At 44.3% G+C, this 27,060-nt stretch overlaps 1 protein-coding gene across 13 annotated transcripts in view; it reads left to right on the forward strand.

Annotated features, from left to right (window-relative positions):
* Positions 1-27,060, forward strand: part of LOC110490567 (ankyrin repeat and sterile alpha motif domain-containing protein 1B) — a 352,871-nt gene that overhangs the window by 264,452 nt on the left and 61,359 nt on the right. For all 13 annotated transcript variants that reach the window (XM_090200869.1, XM_090200870.1, XM_090200871.1 and 10 more), the window contains 2 exons: positions 15,830-15,928; positions 17,406-17,558. In XM_090200869.1, coding sequence (XP_090056995.1) covers positions 15,830-15,928; positions 17,406-17,558 — 252 coding nt within the window. The remainder of the gene's footprint in view (positions 1-15,829; positions 15,929-17,405; positions 17,559-27,060) is intronic.

The raw sequence follows: 27,060 nt of genomic DNA on the forward strand, positions 1-27,060 counted from the left end.
AAAATGAGGAAAAAAATCACATTGTAGGATTTTTATGAATTTATTTGCAAATTACGGTGGAAAATAAGTATTTGGTCACCTACAAACAAGCAAGATTTCTGGCTCTCACAGACCTGTAACTTCTTCTTTAAGAGGCTCCTCTGTCCTCCACTCATTACCTGTATTAATGGCACCTGTTTGAACTTGTTATCAGTATAAAAGACACCTGTCCACAACCTCAAACAGTCACACTCCAAACTCCACTATGGCCAAGACCAAAGAGCTGTCAATGGACACCAGAAACAAAATTGTAGACCTGCACCAGGCTGGGAAGACTGAATCTGCAATAGGTAAGCAGCTTGGTTTGAAGAAATCAACTGTGGGAGCAATTATTAGGAAATGGAAGACATACAAGACCACTTATAATCTCCCTCGATCTGAGGCTCCACGCAAGATCTCACCCCGTGGGGTCAAAATGATCACAAGAACGGTGAACAAAAATCCCAGAACCACACGGGGGGACCGAGTGAAGGACCTGCAGAGAGCTGGGACCAAAGTAACAAAGCCTACCATCAGTAACACACTACGCCGCAAGGGACTCAAATCCTGCAGTGCCAGACGTGTCCCCCTGCTTAAGCCAGTACATGTCCAGGCCTGTCTGAAGTTTGCTAGAGAGCATTTGGATGATCCAGAAGAAGATTGGGAGAATGTCATATGGTCAGATGAAACCAAAATATAACTTTTTGGTAAAAACTCAACTCGTTGTGTTTGGAGGACAAAGAATGCTGAGTTGCATCCAAAGAACACCATACCTACTGTGAAGCATGGGGGTGGAAACATCATCCTTTGGGGCTGTTTTTCTCGAAGGGACCAGGACGACTGATCCGTGTAAAGGAAAGAATGAATGGGGCCATGTATCGTGAGATTTTGAGTGAAAACCTCCTTCCATCCACAAGGGCATTGAAGATGAAACGTGGCTGGGTCTTTCAGCATGACAATGATACAAACACACCGCCCGGGCAACGAAGGAGTGGCTTCGTAAGAAGCATTTCTAGGTCGTGGAGTGGCCTAGCCAGTCTCCAGATCTCAACCCCATAGAAAATCTTTGGAGGGAGTTGAAAGTCCGTGTTTCCCAGTACAGCCCCAAAACATCACTGCTCTAGAGGAGATCTGCATGGAGGAATGGGCCAAAATACCAGCAACAGTGTGTGAAAACCTTGTGAAGACTTACAGAAAACATTTGACCGCTGTCATTGCCAACAAAGGGTATATAACAAAGTATTGAGATAAACTTATGTTATTGACCAAATACTTATTTTCCACCATAATTTGCAAATTCATTCATTAAAAATCCTACAATGTGATTTTCTGGAGAAAAAAAAATCTAATTTTGTCTGTCATAGTTGACTTGTACCTATGATGAAAATTACAGGCATCTCATATTTTTAAGTGGGAGAACTTGCACAATTGGTGGCTGACTAAATACTTTTTTGCCCCACTGTATGTGTAAGGTAGTTGTTGTGAAATTGTTAGGTTAGATTACTTGTTAGATATTACTGCATGGTCGGAACTAAAAGCACAAGCATTTCGCAACACTTGCATTAACATCTGCTAACCATGTGTATGTGACAAATACAAGTCGATTTGATTTGATTCCTGTAATGACAGTTTTTGCCCTGCCCCTGTGCCTGTTTCGCTGGGGCCTGCTGCTCTGATGAGACACTAACTCCCCCCCCCCCCCCCCTCCTTCGCGCACTGGGAGTAAAAAAATAGTTCTGGTTGTAGGCTATAACATTTCACAATCCAGTTGCGGGAGAAACACAGATTGGGAAGCAACTAATGTTGTCGCTGTTGAAAATAGAGAGAGGGTTCTCAGCTTTCTGTAGGTATACTTTGTATTTCTCAACTCTCAATATTGTGCTCTATAGAACTATTTTACAACCAATACATTTGTTATGGCATTGAGATACAGATAGTGTGAAATACACAGTAGGCCACAACTACAATGTATTTTTAGGACATTGCATTTACTGTTAGAATAATACATGGCTACAGTACAAGCAGTGGGTATTATGTTTAGAGTTAGCGATCTAGCTATGGTGATTTTTTGTTTCCTCTTACTCAGGTGGTGAATTAGCCCCAAATAAATTAGCCTATGATATTAGCAAACATAAATATTTAGTCAAATAAAATCTTATTGGTCACATGCGCTGAATACAACAGTGAAATGCTTACTTACAAGCCCGTTACCAACAATGCAGAGTTAAAAAGTAAGAAAAATACAAAATAAAATATTAACAATAAATGAATCTCTGTTGAACAAAATACAAATCTGGAGCCCTATTTTAACAGTAAAATTGAATAGCCAAATTGTCAACCCAAAATTTGTGAAAATCGCTGAATAAAGTTGCACATCAAACTATCTTGACTCATGCGTTCCTGCATGGATACGTTAGATGAAACCACTTATTTATTGAATACCATCTCTGTCGTCTATTACACCTCTTAAGAAAGCATTGTGAATGACTTTGTAAGTGGTTAATAACTGTTTCTATTGTGTGACACTACAATTCTTTCAGTTGCGACCAAAATATGCTTCCAAATGAAAATGTTAGTGGTACCAGTGCCACCAAGGGAAAATGTTAGTGGTACCAGTACCACCAAGGGAAAATGTTAGTGGTACCAGTACCACCAAGGGAAAATGGTAGTGGTACCAGTACCACCAAGGGAAAATGGTAGTGGTACCAGTACCACCAGGGGAAAATGTTAGTGGTACCAGTACCACCAAGGGAAAATGTTAGTGGTACCAGTACCACCAGGGGAAAATGTTAGTGGTACCAGTACCACCAAGGGAAAATGTTAGTGGTACCAGTACCACCAGGGGAAAATGTTAGTGGTACCAGTACCACCAGGGGAAAATGTTAGTGGTACCAGTACCACCAAGGGAAAATGTTAGTGGTACCAGTACCACCAAGGGAAAATGGTAGTGGTACCAGTACCACCAGGGGAAAATGTTAGTGGTACCAGTACCACCAAGGGAAAATGTTAGTGGTACCAGTACCACCAGGGGAAAATGTTAGTGGTACCAGTACCACCAGGGGAAAATGTTAGTGGTACCAGTACCACCAAGGGAAAATGTTAGTGTGGAGCCCTGAGAATGACTGCCGGGGTAGGGAAGATTAATTCATGAGACTACCTAAATCATCTAAATTGGAACAGCCATCTCAGTAACTGTTGCAATAAATACAACTACTAACAGATTGGATTAGTTTAGAAACGTTTTATTTATTTTTGTGTAGTATAAGACTAATCAACCAATCAATGTACATGCAAAAACACAGGTATTTTAACAAACACTTCTGATAATCAACCTGTAATGGAGCATGCTGGGAAATATGATAATGATGGGTGTGGTTTTGAGTTTGTAATTTTAGTCAATAAATCTTGAGCAATCTAAAATCTAGTGTTGAGCAAACTAGAAATCATATTGCAGCTGGTTGCCTTGATATTTATGGGTTGAATCCACTTCAATGCTATTTTGAAGTCCACTCAACTCACAGAATAATGCTGATTAAGCAATTGGTTAAATGGCTTTTTTACAGTGTGGTATATTCAGTAGTATTGGTTTGGGTGGTGTAGGATATGGTTGATTTATTTTATGCAGAGAGAGAAACTGCCTATATGAGTCTGAATACAGTTCATTTGGAAAGTATTCAGACCCCTTGACTTTTTCCACATTTTCTTACATTACAACCTTATTCTAAAATTGATTAAATAGTTTTTTTCTCTCTTCAATCTACACACAATATCCCATAATGACAAAGCAAAACTAGTTTTTATAAACGTTTTGCAAATGTATTACAAACAAAAAACGGAAACACATTTACATTAGTATTCAGACCCTTTACTCCGTACTTTGTTGAAGCACCTTTGACGTCAATTACAGCCTTGAGTCTTCTTGGGTATGACGCTACAAGCTTAGCACACTTGTATTTGGGGAGTTTCTCCCATTCTTCTCTGCAGATCTTCTCAAGCTCTGTCACGTTGGATGGGGAGCGTCACTGCACAGTGATCTTGTAACACAAGATCATTGATAAACAAAGTGGATGAATTTGAACTGCTTCTTCAATGAGTAAATTAAGACATATCCCAGATGAATCTCTTTTCAAATAAAACTATCAGCTTTTCAGAAATGACAGGTCCAGAGGGGGGATGAGAGGAGGGGGCGTGGCTATGTATGTGAACCACAGTATGCAGGCAAAGAGAAGAGCTGACCTAGTGAAAGAGGAATTTGAGTGTATGCGGCTTCAGCAAAACTGAAATCCAGAACCTAAAGAAGAAAAACCCTAAGGAATGATGGGAATTCATTAACAAAGGACTGGGACAAAATAAAACATCAGGAGGGAGAATACAGGTAGAGGGAATTGAAGACATTGATGTGGCTGATGTTTTTAATGTATTTTTTTGCTGAGGCGTGGATAAGCACCACACCTCTTGCCATCTTCCTACAAGTCAGGTTGAGCTGTGCAGCATTGGCCAGATAAAGCAAGCTCTGACCAGACTCAGCCCATGTAAAGCTTGTGGGCCTGATGGCATTCCAGCCTGACTATTAAGAGACCATGCAGAAGACTGGCAGGGGACTGTTCCTGCTGCCTGGAAGACTGCCAATGTGTGTCCCCATACCTAAAGTGTCCAACCCAGGTACAATGAGTGACGGGAGGCCCATCTCTCTAACTTCATGCCCTGGAAAAATCCAGGAGAACTTCATCAAAAAAACCAACAATGGTGAGGGTGTTACTTGCTGATATGTCCAAAGCCTTTGATCCAGTAGATCACGCAAAGCTCCTGCAACATCTGTCTGACATTGAACTGTGTCCAAGGTTACTAGCCTGGCTCCACAGCTACACCACAGGAAGAAGACAGAGGGTGATGGTTACTAGCCTGGCTCCACAGCTACACCACAGGAAGAAGACAGAGGGTGATGGTTACTAGCCTGGCTCAGCAGCTACACCACAGGAAGAAGACAGAGGGTGATGGTTACTAGCCTCTCCACAGCTACACCACAGGTAGAAGACAGAGGGTGATGGTTACTAGCCTGGCTCAGCAGCTACACCACAGGAAGAAGACAGAAGGTGATGGTTACTAGCCTGGCTCCACAGCTACACCACCGGTAAAAGACAGAGGGTGATGGTTACTAGCCTGGCTCTACAGCTACACCACAGGTAGAAGACAGAAGGTGATGGTTACTAGCCTGGCTCCACAGCTACACCACAGGAAGAAGACTGAAGGTGATGGTTACTAGCCTGGCTCCACAGTTACACCACCGGTAAAAGACAGAGGGTGATGGTTACTAGCCTGACTCCACAGCTACACCACAGGAAGAAGACAGAAGGTGATGGTTACTAGCCTGGCTCAGCAGCTACACCACAGGTAGAAGGCAGAGGGTGGTGGTTACTAGCCTGGCTCCACCTGCTCCCTCCAAAAAGAGGTAACTGCACCACCATACTCCCGAGAAACAGCCACGAACTGTCATGTATAACTGCTCGTATGAACCGCCTGTGAAACACCACTCTACCCATTTCTTCAGTTTAATCTGTGAGCAAGAATAAATAAACTATAACTCAAACAGCTACAGTATTTTCAGGTCTGTTCGGTCAGGTTCAAGTCCGGGCTCTGGCTGGGCCAGTCAAGAACATTCAGAGATTTGTCTCAAAGCCACTCCTGTGTTGTCTTGGGTGTGTGCTTAGAGTCGTTGTCCTGTTGGAAGGTGAACCTTCGCCCCAGAGGTCCTGAGCGCTCTGGAGCAGGTTTTCATCAAGGATCTCTCTGTACTTTGCTCTGTTCATCTTTCCCTCAATCCAGACTAGTCTCCCAGTCCCTGTCGCTGAAAGACATCCCCACAGCATGATGCTGCCACCACTATGCATTACCGTAGGAATATAGTGCCAGGTTTCCTTCAGACGTGACGCTTGGCAGTCAGTCCAAAGAGTTCAATCTTGGTTTCATCAGACCAGAGAATCTTGTTTCTCATGGACTGAGACTCCTTTAGGTGCCTTTTGGCAAACTCCAAGCGGGCTGTCATGTGCCTTTTACTGAGGAGTGGCTTCCGTCTGGCCACTCTACCAGAAATGCTTGATTGGTGGAGTGCTGCAGAGATGATTCTCCTTCTGGAAGGTTCTCCCATCTCCACAGACGAACTCTGGATCATTGTTAGAGTGACCATCGTGTTCTTGGTCACCTCCCTGACCACGGCCCTTCTCCCTCGATTGTTCAGTTTGTCCGGGCGGCCAGCTCTAGGAAGATTCTTAGTGGTTCCAAACTTCTTCCATTTAAGAATGATGGAGACCACTGTGTTCTTGAGGACCTTCAATGCTCAGACACTTTTTGGTACCCTTCCCCAGATCTGTGCCTCGATACAATCCTGTATCGGAGCTCTACGAACAATTCCTTTCGACCTCATGGCTTGGTTTTTGCTCTGACATGCCCTGTCAACTGTGGGACCTTATATAGACAGATGTGTTCCTTTCCAAATCATGTCCCATCAATTGAATTTACCACAGGTGGACTCCAATCATGTTGTAGAAACATCTCAAGGATGATCAATGGAAACAGGCTGTTCTTGAGCTAAATTTTGAATCTCGTAGCAAAGGGTCTGAATTCTTATGTAAATAAAGTATTTCAGTTTTTTATTTGTAATAAATTAGCAAGCATTTATAAAAATCCGTTTTTGCCTTGTCGTTATGGGGTGTTGTGTGTAGATTGATGAGGTGAAAACGTTATTTAATCCATTTTAGAATAAGGCTGTAACGTAACAAAATGTGGAACAAGTGAAGGGGTCTGAATACTTTCCGAATGCACTGTACGTGTGTGTTTGTGTGTAATAAAGGGTTTTGTGGGTGTTGGGTAGCCCTCCTCCCACCATCTCTCTCTGCTTACAGTGACCTGCATCTGTTTCTATGGTTGCCCTGGTAACTGCAACACCAGTGTGCTGAGCCATGCTAGGCTCTGTACAGGCAGTTTAGATCTCTTTGTAGTGTGTGTGTGTGTGTGTGTGTGCGTGTGTGTGTCTGTACCATCCATCTATCCATCCATCTAAATTATAATTTTGACATAACCCCCACTGACCTGCTGCTGTAATGAAGAGTTCATGAGAATGAACCTCTGGCCATTGGTGATGAACCATCACTGAGCCCCCATTAAATCTGTCTCTCTCTCTCTCTCTCTCTCTCTCTCTCTCTCTCTCTCTCTCTCTCTCTGTCTCTCTGTCTCTCAGTAGTCCAGGTAGCTATTTGGTTAACTATTTAGCAGTCTTATGGCTTGGGGGTAGAAGCTGTTCAGGGTCCTGTTGATTCCAGACTTGGTGCATCAGTACCACTTTCCTTGCGAGAGCAGAGAAAAACGTCTATGACTTGGGTGGCTGGAGTCTTTTTAGGGCCTTCCTCTGACACTGCCTGGTATAGAGGTACTGTAGCTCAATGATTTTTGATGGCAGGCAGCTTGGCCCCAGTGATGTACTGGGTCAATCACACTACCCTCTATAGCACCTTGTGGTTGGATGCCAAGCAATTTTTTACTAAGCAGTGATGCAGCCAGTGAAGATGCTCTCAATGGTGCAGCTGTAGAACTTTTAGAGGATCTGAAGGCCCATGCCAAATCTTTTCAGCCTCCTATGGGGAAAGAGGCATTGTGTTGGTGTGTGTGGACCATGTTAATTCCTTAGTGATGTGGACACTGAGGATCTTGAAGCTCTCGATCCGCTCCACTCGATCCGATCCGCTCCACTACAGCCCCATCGATGTGGACTGGGGCCAGCTCGGCCCTCCATTTCCTGTATTACATGATCGGCACCACATTGCCAGGTCACTAACCTCCTCCTTGTAGGCAGTCTCATCATCGTTAGGTGATCAGTCCTATGACCATCATGCCGTCAGTAAACTTGATGATGGTGTTCGAGTCAGGCACGGCCATGCAGTCGTGGGTCAACAGGGAGTACAGGAGGGGACTGAGCACACACCCCTGAGGATCCCCCTGGTTGAGGGTCAGCATGCACATGTGTTGTTGCCTACTCTCACCACCTGGAGACAGCCTGTCAGTAAGTCAAGGATCCAGTCAAGGATCCAGTTCTCATGTATGGTTCATTGTTTCTTGCCTCGAAGCAAGCATGGAAGGCAATTAGCTCGTCTAGTAGGCTCGCGTTACTGGGCAGCTCGTGGCTTGGTTTCCCTTTGTAATCCGTGATAGTTTGCAAGCCCTGCAACATCCAACGAGCGTCAGAGCCGGCGTAATAGGTTTCGATCTTAGTCCTATATTGACGTTTTGCCTGTTTGATGGCTCATCACAATAACAGCGTGAGCAAAATGATTAATCATATCACTTCAGTAAATTGTTTGTAAAGGCTAGATGACCTTAGATTTGAGCATGTGAAGCCTCCATTTCAGAAAATCCTCCTTTATCTCGAATGTCTGATTGGTGTTACCATCATTGGTGTTACTATTCCTACTAGTGGCACAATGTTATCATAATGGTATCAATTGTTTAAAGTCATTAAGCTACCATGTTAGTTGATTTTGAATGGGAAGATGTACCCAAAACCATACAAGTTTTCCAAAACTCCTTGCCCAAATGCCACCGTATTTGAAGGATGACCCACATACCATCACCCACACATACCATCCTATCCTTGTCATTCCCTACCCATTAGTATTATACTCCTTTAGACCAGCTCGCTCCCAGTCAAAATCTGCTGAGGGTCTCTGTCAGAAGTTCAGAGAGTCTGGGAGGTTCTCTCATCCTGGCCTCGCCTTTTCCCTTTATTTTATAAATCTGTGATCTCTTCTCCTGCTCTGAAATGCCTTTAGATATAATTAATATTGAATAAAGCTGCGCCGAAGCTTCTGCCCGGTCTCTTTCAAGTACCGGGGGTTACTTCAAACTTCACTATTGTTAGTTTCTATTTCTCTGACGCTGGAACATTCCGCCACACTAACTCGCTAGGAAGTATTTTCATGTTCTGTTTCTCTTTGAGGTTTCAGCCCGCCGAGTGGCGAGGGAAACGGTTTGAGCTTCTTCCTTCAACTAGGAAACCTAGTTTTCATATTCATGAGATGTTGGACGACGGGGAGATAAATCATTGATTTGGTTTCCATTAGCCTGAGAAAGAAAACGCTGGAAATTGATGGTGGCCATTTAAAAAAAAAAACATTTTTTTTTTAGCACCACTCTATTCAGTAGATGAAATTGACAGCAAACTAGGAGAGGCTGCTTTTCCCATTACAGTTGCATATCAACTTCATGTGCTGGAACTGACTAGGGCCTAAATGATTTTGACCCTAACTTTGCTCACTACCACTGCAGTAAAGCCTACTGGGATCAACAGGCAAACAGAGACATGTACACACATACATTACACTCATGCGCATAACAATATACACACACACACACACACACACACACACACACACACACACACACACACACACATACACACACACTACTTTACTCAAGCTTTGGTTATTGTTGTTGTTACCTTGAGAACTCAGCTTCTTTCTCTGTCCACAATAGAGGGCCTGTGAGGCGGCGTGGTCTGTCACCTTAACCAGCCAGTAAAGGACAGCTTTTGGTCTGTTTGATGTACGGACAGGGCGAGGGGGGAGGTGCCTGTCGTCATGGAGATGGGTGAAGATTACTTCTGTATTTACATTAAGGAGTCATTATGAAGGGGCTTAGATGGAGACGGATCTCTCTCCCGGGAAGACACACCACTAGAGTGCGTGTGTGCGTGGGTGTGGGTGTGTGTGTGTGCAATAGTTAGTATGTAGTAAATAAATTAGCCCTTTCTCCTTGTGGAGTCCTCTGTATTAAGCCTTTTGCCCCATGCTACCTCTAACCCCCAACTCTGTTTATCAGAGGAGAGAGTGCATGCAGAACTCTGCAAAAACATCCTCCTTGTACAACGTAAAGCACCAAATAATGCATGCAGAGCAGAATTAGGCCGATACCTGCTAATAATCAAAATCCAGAAAAGAGCCGTTAAATTCTACAACCACCTAAAAGGAAGCGATTCCCCAACTTTCCATTACAAAGCCATCACCTATAGAGAGATTAACCTAGAGAATAGTCCCCTAAGCAAGCAAACAGACCCCACAGAGCCCCAGGACAGCAACACAATTAGACCCAAACAAACCATGAGATAATAAAAATATAATTACTTAACACATTGGAAATCATTTTCCAAAAACAGAGCAAACTAGAATACTATTTGGCCCTAAACAGAGAGTAACAGTGGCAGAATACCTGACAACTGTGACTGAACCAAAATTAAGGAAAGCTTTGACTATGTACAGACTCAGTGAGCATGGCCTTGCTATTGAGAGAGGCCGCCATAGTCAGACCTGGCTCTCAAGAGAAGACAAATTATGTGGAAAGTAAGCTGCACTTCCTAACCTCCTGCCAAATGTATGACCATATTAGAGACACATACAATGCATTCATAAATTATTCAGACCCCTTGACTTTTTCCACATTTTGTTACGTTACAGCCTTATTCTAAAATGGATTAAATAAATAAAACATCTTCATCAATCTACACACAATACCTCATAATGACAGTGAAAAACGGTTTTTAGACATTTTTTGCAAATGTATTACATTTTTAAAACAGAAATGAAACGTCCCTTTTTCAGGACCCTGTCTTTCAAAGATAATTTGTATAAATCCAAATAACTTCACAGATCTTCATTGTAAAGGGTTTAAACACTGTTTCCCATGCTTGTTCAATGAACCCTAAACAATTAATGAACATGCACCTGTGGAAAGGTTGTATGTAGGGGGTGTGTACTGGCGGCAGAGAAGTTAGGCGCAGGAGAGCAAAAACTGATTTACAATGGCGCAGTTTAATAGACAAAACCACCGTAAACAGAACAATAAATCAATTATTACACACCAGCATAACATGTACAAGCACTACAATAAACAATTCCGGACAAGGACATGGGGGGAACAGAGGGTTAAATACACAACATGTAATGATGGAATTGAAACCAGGTGTGTGGGAAGACCAGACAAAACAAATGGAAAATGTAAGGTGGATCGGCGATGGCTAGAAGACCGGTAACGAGATACTGAAGGCCCCTCGCCCGACGCCAGTATGGAGCGAACGGAGACTGCCGGGGCCCCCTCGATGTCCAGAGGGGGCGGAGGAACCTCCTGCACCTCAGACTCCTGGAGCGAACCAGCCACCACCGGCCTGAGGAGAGACACATGGAACGAGGTGTTAATACGGTAATCTGGGGGAATCTGTAACTTAACAAACCTCGTTCACTCTCCTCAGGACTTTAAATGGCCCCACAAACCGCGGACCCAGCTTCCGACAGGGCAGGCGGAGGGGCAGGTTTAGGGTCGAGAGCCAGACCCGGTCTCCTGGTGCGAACACCGGGGCCTCATTACAGAGAAGCATGGTGGTGACAGCAGCATGCTGTGGGGATGTTTTTCAGCAGCAGGGACTGGGAGACGTAGGAGTGGCTTCAGGGACAAGTCTCTGAATGTTCTTGAGTTGCCCAGCCAGAGCCCGGACTTGATCCTGATCGAACATCTCTGGAGAGTCCTGAAAATAGCTGTGCAGCGACTCTCCCTATCCAACCTGACAGAGCTTGAGAGGATCTACAGAGACAAATGGGAGAATCTCCCCAAATACAGGTGTGCCAAGCTTGTAGTGTCATACCCAAGAAGACTCCAGGCTTTAATCGTGCTTCCACAAAGTAGAGTAAAGGGTCTGAATACTTATGTAAATGTGATATTCCCATTTTTACTTTTTTATACATTTGCAAAAATGCCTGTTTTCACTTTGTCATTATGGGGTGTTGTGTGTAGATTGATGAGGGGGGGAACAATTTAATACATTTTAGAACAAGGCTGTAAAGTGTAACAAAATGTGGATGAAGTGAAGGGGTCTGAATACTTTCTGAATGCACTCTTATTTCACAGACCCACAAAGAATTTGAAAAAAAATCAATTTTGATAAACTCCCATATCTATTTGGTGAAATACCACAGTGTGCCATCACAGCAGCAGGATTTATGACCTGTTGCCACAAGAAAAGGGAAAGCAGTGAAGAACAAACACCATTGTAAATATAACCAATATTTATGTTTATTTATTTTCCCTTTCGTACTTAAACTATTTGCACATCGTTATAACACTGTACATAGCCATAATGTGACATTTGAAATGTCTCTGAGAGAGAGAGAGAGAGAGAGAATAAAGTGAGTCAAACGGAGAACGAGAGACCCATAGAGAGAGACAGACTGAGTGATTTGTACTAGCTAGTCATTGAGCGCCTGTTGGTCTCGATAATGGATTTCTGTACCATTTCTGAATATAAATGTCTTCCCTCTATCACTTTGGCTGTCGCATGTAAATCCTGGGCTGCATGAATTTTAATTTCTGCCTTTTAAAGGGAAGCTTGACCCGAAGCATTGTGTGAAAGCACTACTATGGTCTTGATAATAGACCTATCAACAGTTCAATTGAATTGACACAGTGAAGTAGACAAGATGTTTGCTGTTAATGAAAAGCACTTACTTGGGTAAAGTGTATTATTATTTGTTATATTAAATTAACACAGAGATATTGCAATATTTCATGCTGTGTTGAACAAGTACATCAAAATAATCTGGGAGCATGAGCAGCAGTGTGTGGTGTTAAACAGGTATCACAGCATTGCATTGTGCAGTTTAGTGAGGGTATAGAAATGCAATGTTATAGAAAATGTATGTAGAACAAACATCTTTAAAGACTTCCTCTTCCGGAAGTTATGTTTATTCTATACATGGCATTACTATACCCTTAGCCTAACAGCTTCCTTTCCTCTTCTCCTTTCCTTGTCTCATTTCCTAGATAGGACCAGATAGGTTTTCAACATATTGCTGTAATTTGTCAAGCCCTTTACAATCAATGGTCGTGAAGGGAAGGATATGAGAAAAGGAAGCCATTTATAACCATTGAGATGAAGCCAATGATGGTGTAGGTCATGGTAGAAGTTGAACCTATCCCGATCCTAACCTTAACTGTTGTGAAAATAATATCATCCCTGGTTAGGGGTTGTTACGGGAAACCTCTACCTACCCCGCTAATGTCATCATTAGCTCAGGGGTCAAAGTTGAATATGTCATGTAACCCCAGAGCAGAGATGAAGTGATTACATAGGGTGTGTGTACACAGGCAGCCCAATTCATGCAGCACAGGCTATCCTTGCCCCCCCTTCCTCCATCTGTCTTGATGGATGGTCATCTGTTTGAGCCTTTGATGGTGTACTCTATTTATTATGTCATCTGTAATTTATTGACGGTCTCTCCTTCCCTCTCTGCTCCCTAATTGGTCTTTTCAACAATCGGATGGGCTCTGAAATGGACTGTGATTGGTCAAAAGACCAATTAGTGACAAAAATATCCGAATTTGGATGCCTGTCTAAACGCAGCCATAGTGTGTGTATGTGTGAGAGAGAGGGAGGGAAAGAGAGGGAGAGAGATTCTATGAATAGAAAAGAAGGGCAGAAGGTAAAATACAAACACCCTCAGCCTCTCTATCTCCCCCTGTCAGAGACCAGCGGCGAGCGATTAGTCATGTCTTTGAAGCCCCAGCCATCCGTCTCTGCCCCGGCTCTGGGTGCCATTACTCTGGTCTTACGGTGTAGGGCGGTGACTGTAGCAGATTCTGGGTGTTCTGGGCTCTCTTAATCAGCCTGAGTGGTCTATCGAACAAGGGCACAGTCTCCTCCGACTGTGTGTGTCTCAAATGGCCCTCTATTCCCATGTAGTGCAACACTTTGGCTAGTAAATTCAATACAACTGCATTTATGCCCTAAGATATTGCAACTTACGTTCCTCTAATATAATACAATAGCATCACGTTACTCTAATGTACCGCCCCATACAGTACATGAATACAACATAAGCCCATGGCTCTTGGTCTATAGAGAGCAGCAGGTTAGAGGTTCACGTTGAGGATGACATGAAAAAGATTGCTGTGAAATCTGCCGTTCCATTCCTCCTTCATCCCTGTATTCAGTGCTTCAGATCGATAGCTATCTGTGTTATTGTTGTCGTGTCTTTGGCTATGCCAAATTAAGTGATATGACATGCTATTCTATAAAATACATATACACAGAATGAAAATGATGTCTTACAGAAAACGTCCCTGGTGGACGGAGCCGACATGGCTGCTGGTTACACAAAGGAAAGGGGGTTGGGTTTGAGTGAAAGAGCGGGAAGACTGAGGAACAAAGGGAGAAGCCATGCTATCATAAATACAGTATCCTATGCATTCTAAATTACCGCCCATTTGGAAAAGGAAAATGCAATAAATATTTACTCTGAGCTGCGCTTCGGTAGGTTGGTCGTAGATGCTGGCTGTGTTGGCCAACAGAGATCTTCCTGTCTTCAGAAGAATGTCTCTGGTAGTAAATTGGATACGTTGTAGTATCGTCGTTGTGTGTTAGACAGAATACGTCGACCGTCCTTTCCTAGCCCACGTTTACAGCGGCCGCTGCTAACTCAGCGGCTAGGATGTCACACTTCTTTAGTGAATAAGAGTTCAAAGTTCATACCATTCACAACCAAAGCTCACGCTGAGGTTGGCTTAATTCTGTAGTTGACATGTTAGTCCTTTTTAACGTATGGACCGTCGTCCTATCGTCCTCAAGGGCTTATATAGTGGAGGGAGAGAAGGGCTTATATAGTGGAGGGAGAGAAGGGCTTATATAGTGGAGGGAGAGAAGGGCTTATATAGTGGAGGGAGAGAAGGGCTTATATAGTGGAGGGAGAGAAGCTAAAATTACATGTGTAGACTTTCCCAGATACAGTTTGTCATCCTGTCATCAGTCATAATGTCTCAGATGACAACCAAACTGACATCATATTCATTAAGTACCAACGCATATTTTCAACTGGCTCTATTACCAAAATATGGTTCCTTTCCCCCCACCATTTGATGTTCCCAGACTCTCTATGTTTAACAAAGGCTATTCAAGAGCCCTCAAGAGCCCAACGTCATGACATTGTCTAGCCAGGCCAAGAGGTAGGGAGATTAAGAGAGGGGATGAATGAGATGTGGAGGAGTGACAAGTTCAGTCCCCCTACCAGGTGTGATCTGTGTCTGGGATTTAGTACAGCCTGAGGCTGGGGCTCCACACACACACAGAGAGAGAGAGACAACCCCCAGCACCTCACCTCTCTGGTTCCTCTGTTTCTCTCTCTATGTTTCTTCCTCTGGCTGATTCTCTCTCGCTCTCTCTTTCTGTCTTTCTCTCTCCCTCTCTCCTCTGTCCTTTATTCACTCTTTGTCTGTCTGTCTGTCTGTCTGTCTGTCTGTCTGTCTGTCTGTCTGTCTGTCTGTCTGTCTGTCTGTCTGTCTGTCTGTCTGTCTGTCTGTCTGTCTGTCTGTCTGTCCCCTCTGTCTGTCCCCTCTGTCTGTCTGTCTGCCCCCTCTGTCTGCCCTGTCTGTCTGTCTGCCCTGTCTGTCTCTGTCTGCCCTGTCTGTCTCTGTCTGCCTGTCTGTCTGTCTGTGTCCGTCCGTTATGTTTATATACAGTGTTGTAATAATATGCAAATAGTTAAAGTAGCAAAGGGAAAATAAATATAGGTTGCGTGCGGGGTAGGGGGTGCCTTACATAAAAAACGACAGTGTAAATACTTATTTGTAAATAACTAAGAAACTAGTTAGATTATTGGTAGCCATTTATGCAAGATACCCCTCACAACAAGGCTTTGGGATGGGTGGATTAGTGAACAGAGGTCTCTGCATGATGATGTCACTGATCAATGGGCTGATGATGTAATGTATGTTCCCCATGCAGGGCAGTAACGTGGTGGAGGACCAGGACCTGCTGGAGATCGGGATCCTCAACTCAGCCCACAGACAGAGGCTGCTACAGGCTATACGCCTACTGCCCAGGGTCAGTACTGCGTGCGTGCGTTTGCGTGTACTGCAATAAAAATGAATCTAGCATCATTAGGATTCTGTGGAGGGGATAACATCAGAAGATGAGCTCTTCACCAGTATAAATGAAATATTGTATATTGTGTTTGTGCATCTCTGAGCAACGTTCTATCTAATCCTGGGGTCATTTCATGTTTTCATGTGTATCTGAGTTATTCACCAATAGATCATCGCTCTAAAAACGATATAACATTCAAAATGGTTGATATAGCCAATATAGCCAACTAAGTGAGAGATGTCAATTAAATGAGAGAGGGAGGGAGGAACCAATCTTATTAAATTTAATCTCAGTCAGCACTTCCTTCTCTCATCCCTGCAAAGTTTTCAAACGACAGAGAAATCCTCTCTTCTCCCTCACCTTGTGGAAAGAAGGATGCACATTTTAGGTAAATGTCACACGATGTGCTCACTCCAAAGTCCCAACTCTTCTTAAAAGTAGGATGGCGAATCCTTATTACTTCAAATATCTCCTCTTCTATGAGAAAAAGCAGAATGCTCTTCTCCTCTGAAGTCGTGTTGACTGTATTGCAAAAGAAAGGGCTGAGACGCACTTACTGTGAAATATATTCTCATGTCACATAGGCCAACACACCATACCAAGTAAATATGGGGAAGAATAAGATGCATTTGCCTAATCCTAAATAAACCTTTAGCCCCTACACCCCTTGTTGATCTGAGGGATTTAGATAGCTATTCTGTAAGCAGTATGGAACTAGCCCTGCCTCTCCCTCTGAACGGATAGGTGGGATTTTCTCTATAATGCTTATCATGTCCTTGGGTGCTAAGGATTGATATGGAATTCAGAATCTTATATTCAATTTCTGTATTTAAGTCTTCATTTTACACACAGCACAGGCTATCCTTGCCCTCCCTTCCTCCATCTGTCTTCGTCCAGTTTGAGCCTTTGATGGTGTACTCTATTTATTATGTCATCTATATATCTGTAATTTATTGACGGTCTCTCCTTCCCTTTGCTCTCTCCTTCCCTCTCTGCTCCCTCTTTTCCTCTCTGCTCCCTCCTTTCCTCTCTGCTCCCTCCTTTCCTCTCTGCTCCCTCCTTTCCTCTCTGCTCCCTCCTTTCCTCTCTGCTCCCTCCTTTCCTCTCTGCTCCCTCCTTTCCTAACTCCCTGCCTCCCTCCTTTCCTCATTCCCTATCTCCCTCTCTGCCCCCCTCCCTGTCTCCCTCTTTGCCCCCCTCCCTCTTTTCCTGCCTCCCTGTCTCCTTCCTTTCCTCCCTCCCTTTCTCCCTTTCTCCCTCTCTGCCCCCTCCCTCCTTTCCTCCCTCCCTGCATCCTTCTCTGACCCCATCCCTCCTTTCCTGCCTCCCTCTCTGCCCCCCTCCCTGTCTGCCCCCCTCCCTAGTTTTAGTGTCCCGTATCATTGCTCTTCATATCATCTAGTGACAGTCTGTCCCCTCCTCCTTCCCCCTCCAGGTGCGTCCTATTGGCTATGACGGTAACAACCCCACATCAGTGGCTGAGTGGCTGGAGTCTCTGGAGCTGGGAGACTACACTAAGTCCTTCCTCATCAACGGATACACCTCCATGGAACTGGTCAAGAAGATCTGGGAGATAGAACTCATCAATGTGAGTCTATTACTGGTTATTGCTGTTTTTTAATGTGCTTGCTGAAAGCACACTGCTGTTATTCCCCATACGCTACTATAGAAATACTGACTGAAGAAGACAGTAGAAGCAAGCACACACATTCTTGTCAGTAAATGTTCATTTTCTAGTTTGTTTATTAGGATCTATCTTTAGTCCACAGAACAGATAGATGATGACACGTGGAGCACAGGTGGTGGTCACATGGTCTCCCTGACAGATTTAGTCTTCTTTGTATTGTTGGAACACACCACTTGGTTGTGGGTTGCAGGGTTGGTTGCAGGGTTGGTTACAGGGTTGGTGGGTTGGTTACAGGGTTGGTGGGTTGATTACAGGGTTGGTTACAGGGTTGGTGGGTTGGTTACAGGGTGGGTTACATAGTTGGTTGGTTACGGGTTGGTTACAGGGTTGGTTACAGGGTTGGCTACAGGGTTGGTGGGTTGGTTACAGGGTGGGTTACAGAGTTGGTTGGTTACAGGGTTGGTGGGTTGGTTACAGGGTTGGTGGGTTGGTTACAGGGTTGGTGGGTTACAGGGTTGGTTGGTTACAGGGTTGGTGGGTTGGTTACAGGGTTGATGGGTTGATTACATGGTTGGTGGGTTGGTTACAGGGTTGGTGGGTTGGTTGGTGGGTGGGTTACAGGGTTGGTGGGTGGGTTGGTTGGTGGGTGGGTTACAGGGCTGGTGGGTGGGTTGGTCAGTTACAGGGTTGGTGGGTTGGTTACAGGGTTGGTTGGTGGGTGGGTGGGTGGGTTACAGGATTGGTGGGTTGGTGGGTGGGTTACAGGGTTGGTGAGTGGGTTGGTTGGTGGGTGGGTTAGTTGGTGGGTTACAGGGTTGGTGGGTGGGTGGGTTACAGGGTTGGTGGGTTATAGGGTTGGTGGGTTGGTTACAGGGTTGGTTTCAGGGTTAGTGGGTGGGTTACAGGGTTGGTGGGTGTGTTACAGGGTTGGTTACAGGGTTGGTGGGCGGGTTACAGGGTTGGTGGGTTGATTACAGGGTTGGTGGGTTGGTTACAGGGTTGGTGGGTTGGTTACAGGGTTGGTGGGTTGGTTACAGGGTTGGTGGGTTGGTTATAGGGTTGGTGGGTTGGTTCCAGGGTTGGTGGGTTGATTACAGGGTTGGTGGGTTGATTACAGGGTTGGTTACAGGTTGGTGGGTTGCTTACAGGGTTGATGGGTTGGTTACAGGGTTGTTGGGTGTGTTACATGGTTGGTGGGCAGGTTACATGGTTGGTGGGTTGGTTACAGGGTTGGTGGGTTGGTTACAGGGTTGGTGGGTTGGTTACAGGGTTGATGGGTTGGTTACAGGGTTGGTTACAGGTTGGTGGGTTGGTTACACGTTGGTGGGTTGATTACAGGGTTGATGGGTTGGTTACAGGGTTGGTGGGTTGATTACAGGGTTGGTTACAGGTTGGTGAGTTGCTTACAGGGTTGATGGGTTGGTTACAGGGTTGGTTACAGGGTTGGTGGGTGTGTTACAGGGTTGGTGGGCGGTTTACAGGGTTGGTGGGTTGGTTACAGGGTTGGTGGGTTGGTTAAAGGGTTGGTGGGTTGGTTACAGGTTGGTGGGTTGATTACAGGGTTGATGGGTTGGTTGGTGGGTTGGTTACAGGGTTGGTGGGTTGATTACAGGGTTGGTTACAGGTTGGTGGGTTGCTTACAGGGTTGATGGGTTGGTTACAGGGTTGGTGGGTTGGTTACAGGGTTGGTTACAGGTTTGGTTACAGGGTTGATGGGTTGGTTACAGGGTTGGTGGGTTGGTTACAGGGTTGAGGGGTTGGTTACAGGGTTGGTGGGTTGATTACAGGGTTGGTGGGTTGGTTACAGGGTTGGTGGGTTGGTTACAGGGTTGGTTACAGGTTGGTGGGTTGATTACAGGGTTGGCTACAGGGTTGGTGGGTTGGTTACAGGATTGATTACAGGTGGGTGGGTTGATTACAGGGTTGGTTACAGGGTTGGTGGGTTGGTTACAGGGTTGGTGGGTTGATTACAGGGTTGGTGGGTTGGTTACAGGGTTGGTGGGTTGGTTACTGGGTTGGTTACAGGGTTGATGCGTTGGTTACAGGATTGGTGGGTTGGTTACAGGTTGGTGGGTTGATTACAGGGTTGGTTACAGGGTTGGTGGGTTGGTTACAGGGTTGGTGGGTTGGTTACAGGGTTGGTTACAGGTTGGTGGGTTGATTACAGGGTTGGTTACAGGGTTGGTGGGTTGATTACAGGGTTGGTGGGTTGGTTACAAGGTTGGTTACAGGGTTGGTTACAGGGTTGGTTGCAGGGTTGGTGGGTTGATTACAGGGTTGGTTACAGGGTTGGTGGGTTGGTTACAGGGTTGGTGGGTTGGTTACAGGTTGGTGAGTTGGTTACAGGGTTTGTGGGTTGGTTGGTGGGTGGGTTACATGGTTGGTGGGTTGGTTACAGGGTTGGTTGGTTGGTTACAGGGTTGGTGGGTTGGTTACAGGGTTGGTGGGTTGATTACAGGGTTGGTTATAGGGTTGGTGGGTGCCTGCTGGTTTCTGTGAGATGAGAGGAGGATGGTGTATTTTCTCTCCTCCAGTGCGGTATGATGGGATGTCTGGTGGAGGTGGAGAGGTGAAGGTGGAGGTGGAGAGGTGGAGGTGGAGAAGTGGAGGTGGAGAGGGAGAGGTGGAGAGAGAGGTAGAGAGGTGGAGGTGGAGAGGTAGAGAGGGAGAGGTTATATAAGCACTTGGGAGGCAATGTCTCACAACACCGGGGAAACCACCCACACTGTTTGTCCAGGGCGATGTGTAACACCGCTGTGCAGGGTCTCTGTGGCCTGCTTTCCTTGTCTACTCTCTCTCTCTTCTGGGGGTGGAATGCATCTCAGTAGTCTGAGATAGTCTCCTTTCCTCATCTCCTTTCCTCTCTCCGCTCCTCTCTGAAAACAAATGGGGAGGTGCAATGTATTACAGAGGTGGATGTTAGTATACTATTCAGATGGAGGAGAGGGAGAGGAAATGGCTGTAGAGGATTGCGAGGAGGGTGTAGTTTGAGTTAGAGCCACAGGAGGGTAGAGAAAAGACCGGCAAAGATATTCACTTCTGCACAAAACTGTGTGTGCGTGCGTGTGTGTGTGTGTGTACACTCCCCTGCATTTGTGTGTGTGTGCATTTGTGAGTTAATTTCAGTGCAAAAGTTAATCTCTGTCAGATGTGGGACTCCCGTTCACACTATTATTAATTAAAACACATTGCTTCATTAGCACTTGAGCGTGTGACTCCAGTGTGTGTGTGGTTCCTCACTACCAATCATTGAGAGCATGACTCCCGCTTCCCACGACTGATTACTGTATACAAATGACAGTACCATTACATTTGGGTTAGGGGGTTTCCACTGTGTCACACTGACACTGGGGACAGGAAAGAAGATGGGCACGACGTGTGTGTGTTTGGGGACAGAGAGAAGCCCTATAATGAGTATAGGAAAAGTGCAGCTGGACTCTGTCTCTGGGGTGATGGAGAGATCAATGCTCTTCACACTGGCTACTGGAGAGAGAGAGCACAATTACACCCAACTAAATTATCAAACAAAAAGATAAATACTTGACACATTGTAAAGAATTAAACAAAGAACTGAGCAAACTAGAAGGCTATTTGGCCCTAAACAGAGAGTAACAGTGTCAGAATACCTGACCACTGTGACTGACCCAAACTTAAGGAAAGCTTTGACTATGTACAGACTCAGTGAGCATAGCCTTGCTATTGAGAAAGGCCGCCGTAGGCAGACCTGGCTCTCAAGAGAAGACAGGCTATATGCTCACTGCCCACAAAATGAGGTGGAAACTGAGCTGCACTTCCTAACCTCCTGCCCAATGTATGACCATATTAGAGATACATATTTCCTTCAGATTACACAGATCCACAAAGAATTAAAACAAATCCAATTTTGAGAAACTCCGATATCTACTGGGTGAAATACCACAGTGTGCCATCACAGCAGCAAGATTTGTGACCTGTTGCCACAAGAAAAGGGCAACCAGTGAAGAACAAACACCATTGTAAATACAACCCATATTTATGTTGATTTATTTCCCTTTTATACTTTAACAATTTGCACATTGTTACAACACTGTACATAGACATAAGGTGAAATTTGAAATGTCACAAAACTTCTCTGAGTGTACTGTTTACTGTACATTTTTGTTGTTTCACTTACTTTGGCAATCTAAACATGTGTTTCCCATGCCAACAAAGCCCCATAAATTGAGAGAAAGTATGTGTGTGTGTATGTATGTATATATATATATATATATATATATATATATATAGAAAGAGAGAGTATCCCATGAGAGAGAGATGGTAAATAACAGAGGGAGAGTGATGGGGAGAATTGTTTCTCGATTGCTTTCCCAGTAAATCACTTTATAATCTCTATGGGCCACAGATTCTGTGGCGACCGGGGAGACAATGGAGAGGCGGAGGGCCATTGTGGAAAGGTTTAAAATAGAACTAGGTGTCTGTGTGTGTACATATACAGGCCTGCTGTTGTGGGATTAGAACTGTGTTGCTACAGAAACACCTCTTAATCCTTCCTCTTCTCCACACACACACACACACACACACACACACACACACACACACACACACACACACACACACACACACACACACACACACACACACACACACACACACACACACACACACACACACACACACACACACATACACACATACACACACACATACACACATACATACATACATACATACATACATACATACATACATACATACACACCTACCTACCTACACACGCCTAACTTGATAGACCGGTTGCAAGAGCTTCCTTGTTGCAACTGTCAATGAGCTAGACGTCAATGCTTCCATCTTCAGAACAGATTGACAGGTCTCTCTCACAGAGGAAATGTGAGGAAGCACCAAATGTCCAACCATATTAAAATGGAACACGTAAATGAGCATTCTTATTGGACGATTTCAGGTAGCACCAAAATGTATTATTGTGCTGTGTAACTACTGAACACCACCATGAATCATTCCAGTAAACAAATCATAATCAGCTTTTGAGCCACAGAGATCTACTTGATTTAGATGTGTTTTGAGCTTTAAGATAGGCTTTTAGATTTTACCCTTGTTCCTTTTAAAGCTGCTTACATCCTAGACATGGGATTGGTAAGAATGCAGACTCATTCCAAGTGGAATAGGCAGGTAGCCTCGCGGTTAAGAGCGTTTGGCCAGTAACCGAAAGGTCGCTGGTTTGAATCCCTGAGCTGACTAGGTTAAACATTTGGCCATGTGCCCTTGAGCAAGGCACTTATTGCTAAATGCCTAAACTGTAAATGCAACGTAAAATGAATGATGAATGACAGACATGTAGAGTTTGTATTATTGCTATGATGACTATGACATGGATTGATGTTGGAGAGACAGCTGCAGTAACATAACCATGCACAAGATGGTGCCACAGCCTTTCATTTCCACCTTCCTCCCTGTTGTCAGGCAGACAGAGAGTGGCACCACTCCATTAAGACACCTAGAGGAGGCGAAGGCTAAGAGCGCAGAATGGAGTAATTAGGAAATTCAACGTGATTGGAAAGCTTTCTAGCGAGTTAAAGTGGTAGAGAAGTTGAGGTTGTTATTTCCCCCCAGGACCTCTTCCTCTTAATATGAGACTCAGTGGTTTTCCTGACCCTCTCAGACCAGTGTTCATTTTGGCACTGTTTGTTAGATTTAGTCTTAGTCATTTTGTTTGCTATCCCTTTTCTTTTCTCACCAAATGTTTGCATAACAGGCTATTGGTAATGTTACCAGCGCCACGTTCAGTTTTAAAAACGTTCCTGAAGGTTGCAGATAGAAACACCATGAAAAGAGCCGCCGTTGTTCCTTATTCAACATGTCAGAGAGGCATGTTTGTTTTATATAACATATTTCCATCTGAACGTTCCAAAACTTTGCGTCCTGCTGAACGCGCCCCAGGTTGTTAGCTATAGCTAGTTAATGAGGTAACATGACTGAACAAGGTGTAGCTTTAACAAATGATTGAAAAGCTCTCAATCTCAGATTTTTGTCACAGAGATAATTTTGTCTCGTTATGATTTAGTCAACTAAAATGAAAAATCATTTTAAGTTTAGTTATAGTTTTTGTTCTGGGTCTATTTAGTCAGTTCTAGTCTTGTCAATTGCCACTGAAAAATAGGTGTTTGACGAATATTTTAGTCACAATCTTTTTTGACGAAATGAACACCGTCTCAGACAGAGAACACGGTTTGGTGAGTGTGTGATTGTGTGTGTGCGTGTGTTAGTGAGTAAAAGCTGTGAAATCTCGTTGAAAGTAGAGGTTATTTCTGTTAAATGGGACTACTAGTGATAACTAGTGTTGTCTACCTGGGCTAACAGGTCAGTGATTTTAGGTGGCTGTGTATTGCTTCATGCTCATTCCTTGCATGTGAGGGCGTGTTTCTGGGTTAGTGCTGTAGGGTGCTCAGTGTCGTGTTCTTAGTGTGTGTGTGTGTATGTTATACTCCCACAGGGCTGGACAAGTCTCTCTGCATTCCTCACTGCAATAAGACATCCCGTAAACACACACACACACTGTTCCCCATTCTGCTTGGCTAATATCCAGTCTTGAACACAATAATGGTGGGTGGTCAATAAGTCATCAAGCCAGTAATAATAGTTTAGCCTTTTTATCCCAGCTCTGCCCTGTTGCCATGACGCCTCAGCTAGTAGTTACCATAGAGACTATATATGTGAATGGAGGATGGAGGATTTTAAATCAGATGTGTCCCTTTGTTTGTGCATTTCATACCTTCTCTGTCACCTGTCCAAATGCACAGTGTGTGTGTGTGTGTGTGTGTGTGTGTGTGTGTCACCTTCTCTGTCACCTCTCCAGATACACAGATTGTTTCCCATCACACCACCAGATGGTTTCTGCCTTCATTAGCCACAGCACACACACTGCTGGTCAGTTGGACGCACTTCTAAGCTGCAAATAATTGAATCTTAATGCATGTTTTGTGTTAGGATGATTATATGTAGGAGGGTGTGTGTGCGTGCGTGTGTGGTTCATATTTGTACTGCACGTGTGTGTGTGTGTGTGTGTGTGTGTGTGTGTGTGTGTGTACATGTTTATGTGTGTTGAATGCGTACTGCTTGTAGGTTATCTTGATAGAGGGGTAGGTAATGTTAGTACTTGATGTTCATTGGTGTGTGTGTGTGTGTGTACATGTTTATGTGTGTTAAATGCGTACTGCTTGTAGGTTATCTTGATAGAGGGGTAGGTAATGTTAGTACTTGATGTTCATTGGTGTGTGGGTGGTTTTGCCTGAGGACTGTACAGTGCTGCATGTGCTACTATGTTGCATTCTCTGACCGTTGCTTGTTAATTCCTCTTTGGATTCACAACACCCCTTTATGGTAGAATAGAGTAGGAGGTGTAGTGAGAGATGCTGTAACTTCATGTTCTGACCCTGACAGTTTTGTACTATTGTAAATTATACAACGGGTGCTTCTAATCCTGATTGGTTAAAACCGCATTCTAGCCAGTGTATTCCACAAGTTACCACTGGCTAAATCTATGATGTTAAAATGCCTATTTACTGCGCAATCCACTGTCTCATCAGCCCAGCCAGGCAATTTATAAACTTGATCTCCACTATAAAAAGCATCTAGACATTATCTCACATTTCTTTTAGAATAACATTTAGTTTTCAATAGCAAAGATTTGTATAAACCTTGCTGTCTGTCTCTCCGACATTGTTTCAGTATTGAAATCTGATATCCACCTATCTCATAGTAAATTAACATGTCGGGACGAGACAGACAGGCAGACAGCTTTTCTCAGCCAGTCAAAATCATGAATCAGCTGGCATCCTTTTTCTCTCTCTCTCTCGCTCTCCCTCTCTCTCTCTCTCTCTCTCTATATATATATATATATATATATATATATATATATATATATATATATATAGAGAGAGAGAGATATTTGACACTATTACTCACTCTATTACTCACTCTCTCTCTCTCTATATATATATAAAGAAATGTCTGTAGGAAACAACTAAATTAAATGTAGCTAGTTTGCAGTCTTTCCAGCTTCAGTTTGAAGTGATTGTATTAGCTGTGTTGTTGGCTAGCTCCTCTGAACAACAATGTCCTGAGGAGAGAGCACATGTTCTATGCCAGTAGAAATCGTGCATCATTAGCTCATTGTTATGGATGTATCCAAGTAAATGTCACTAGAAAACAGCTCAAACAAACACAAATGCAGCTACTGTTGTTATTCTGGCTGCACTGTTTGACGTGACTGTAATTTAGCCGTAGTTAGCTAGCTAACAAGCAAGGGATACGAACGTTGCCAGCCAGTATGGCTCTGGAACATTCAGAACGAACGACTGGGTCACGTCCATAGATACAGAACAAAAAGACTGAACGACTGGGTCGCGTCTCTGGCAACCGAACCGATAGAACGAACGACCAGCCGGCTTGGGTAGCAACCCTAGATTTGTGTCGTGACTATATCTCCTGAAAAGATGAAAATGAGTAAATTCATCAAAATAACGTTTTTTATGAAAATATGTCAATCGTTATTTGAATATGTTGGTAACCCGTTGTATAAAAGTTATAATGCCCTGGAAGCCGGTGTTTGGGGGATATATTGGCATGGTTTGCCGGCCCTATACTTCGTCTTAAGCCTTACAACACTTGTGCCAATATATCCTCCGAACACCGGCTTCGAAAGGCATTATCCCTTAAACATAGTATCACATGAATGATACTTATAGTTAGGAATGGGATGACGCAAAGCCAAGCTAGATGGCTTAGGTTTCATGTATTATGTACACACACAGTCAGTATAGCATACACACCTGTTGTCAAGTCTCATCGCTGTGTGTGCATGTGTGTGTTTAATTCAAGTTTCAACATATGGGTACTGTACCCAAACATTATGTAACTCTTTACAATGATGATGATATTCTGTGGAAAACCCCAAAGGAGTCAGAGAACCTGAAGGAGGGAGAGAGGGAGAGCTTCAGTCAGCTGTGCTCCGTTAGCTCCTTTAGCTCTGTTAGCTCCGTTAGCTCTTTTAGCCCCGTTAGCTCTGTTAGCTCCGTTAGCGTCATGTTATTCTATTCTAGGCTGTAGTGTGGTGTCGGATTATAATGGGTGACTTAGCTCATTGGAGAGTGGTAGAGAGATATGCAGGGATACACAGGAGCTCTGCATTACTGGTATGCGTGGACATATACACATGCATTTAGGCACATATACACTCACTCACTCACCTACACCGACAGCCAGTGTGCATGAGCCCATCTCTGGATGGGCCCCGCGTCTCCATAGTAACGAGGTGGAGAGAGAGAAAGAGCGAGCAGCGTAGAGCGGGGGTTTCAGGAAGAGATGTGGGAGAGACAGTCTCTCTGCCGCAGCTGAGGAGGAAGGAGGAGTGGCAGAACGGTGGAAAACCTCTGGAATCTGGAGAACGGGAGGGAGAGAGAGAGAGGGA

Source organism: Oncorhynchus mykiss, chromosome 15, assembly GCF_057628025.1.
Source record: "Oncorhynchus mykiss isolate SJ-2025 chromosome 15, ASM5762802v1, whole genome shotgun sequence".
Taxonomy (NCBI): domain Eukaryota; kingdom Metazoa; phylum Chordata; class Actinopteri; order Salmoniformes; family Salmonidae; genus Oncorhynchus; species Oncorhynchus mykiss.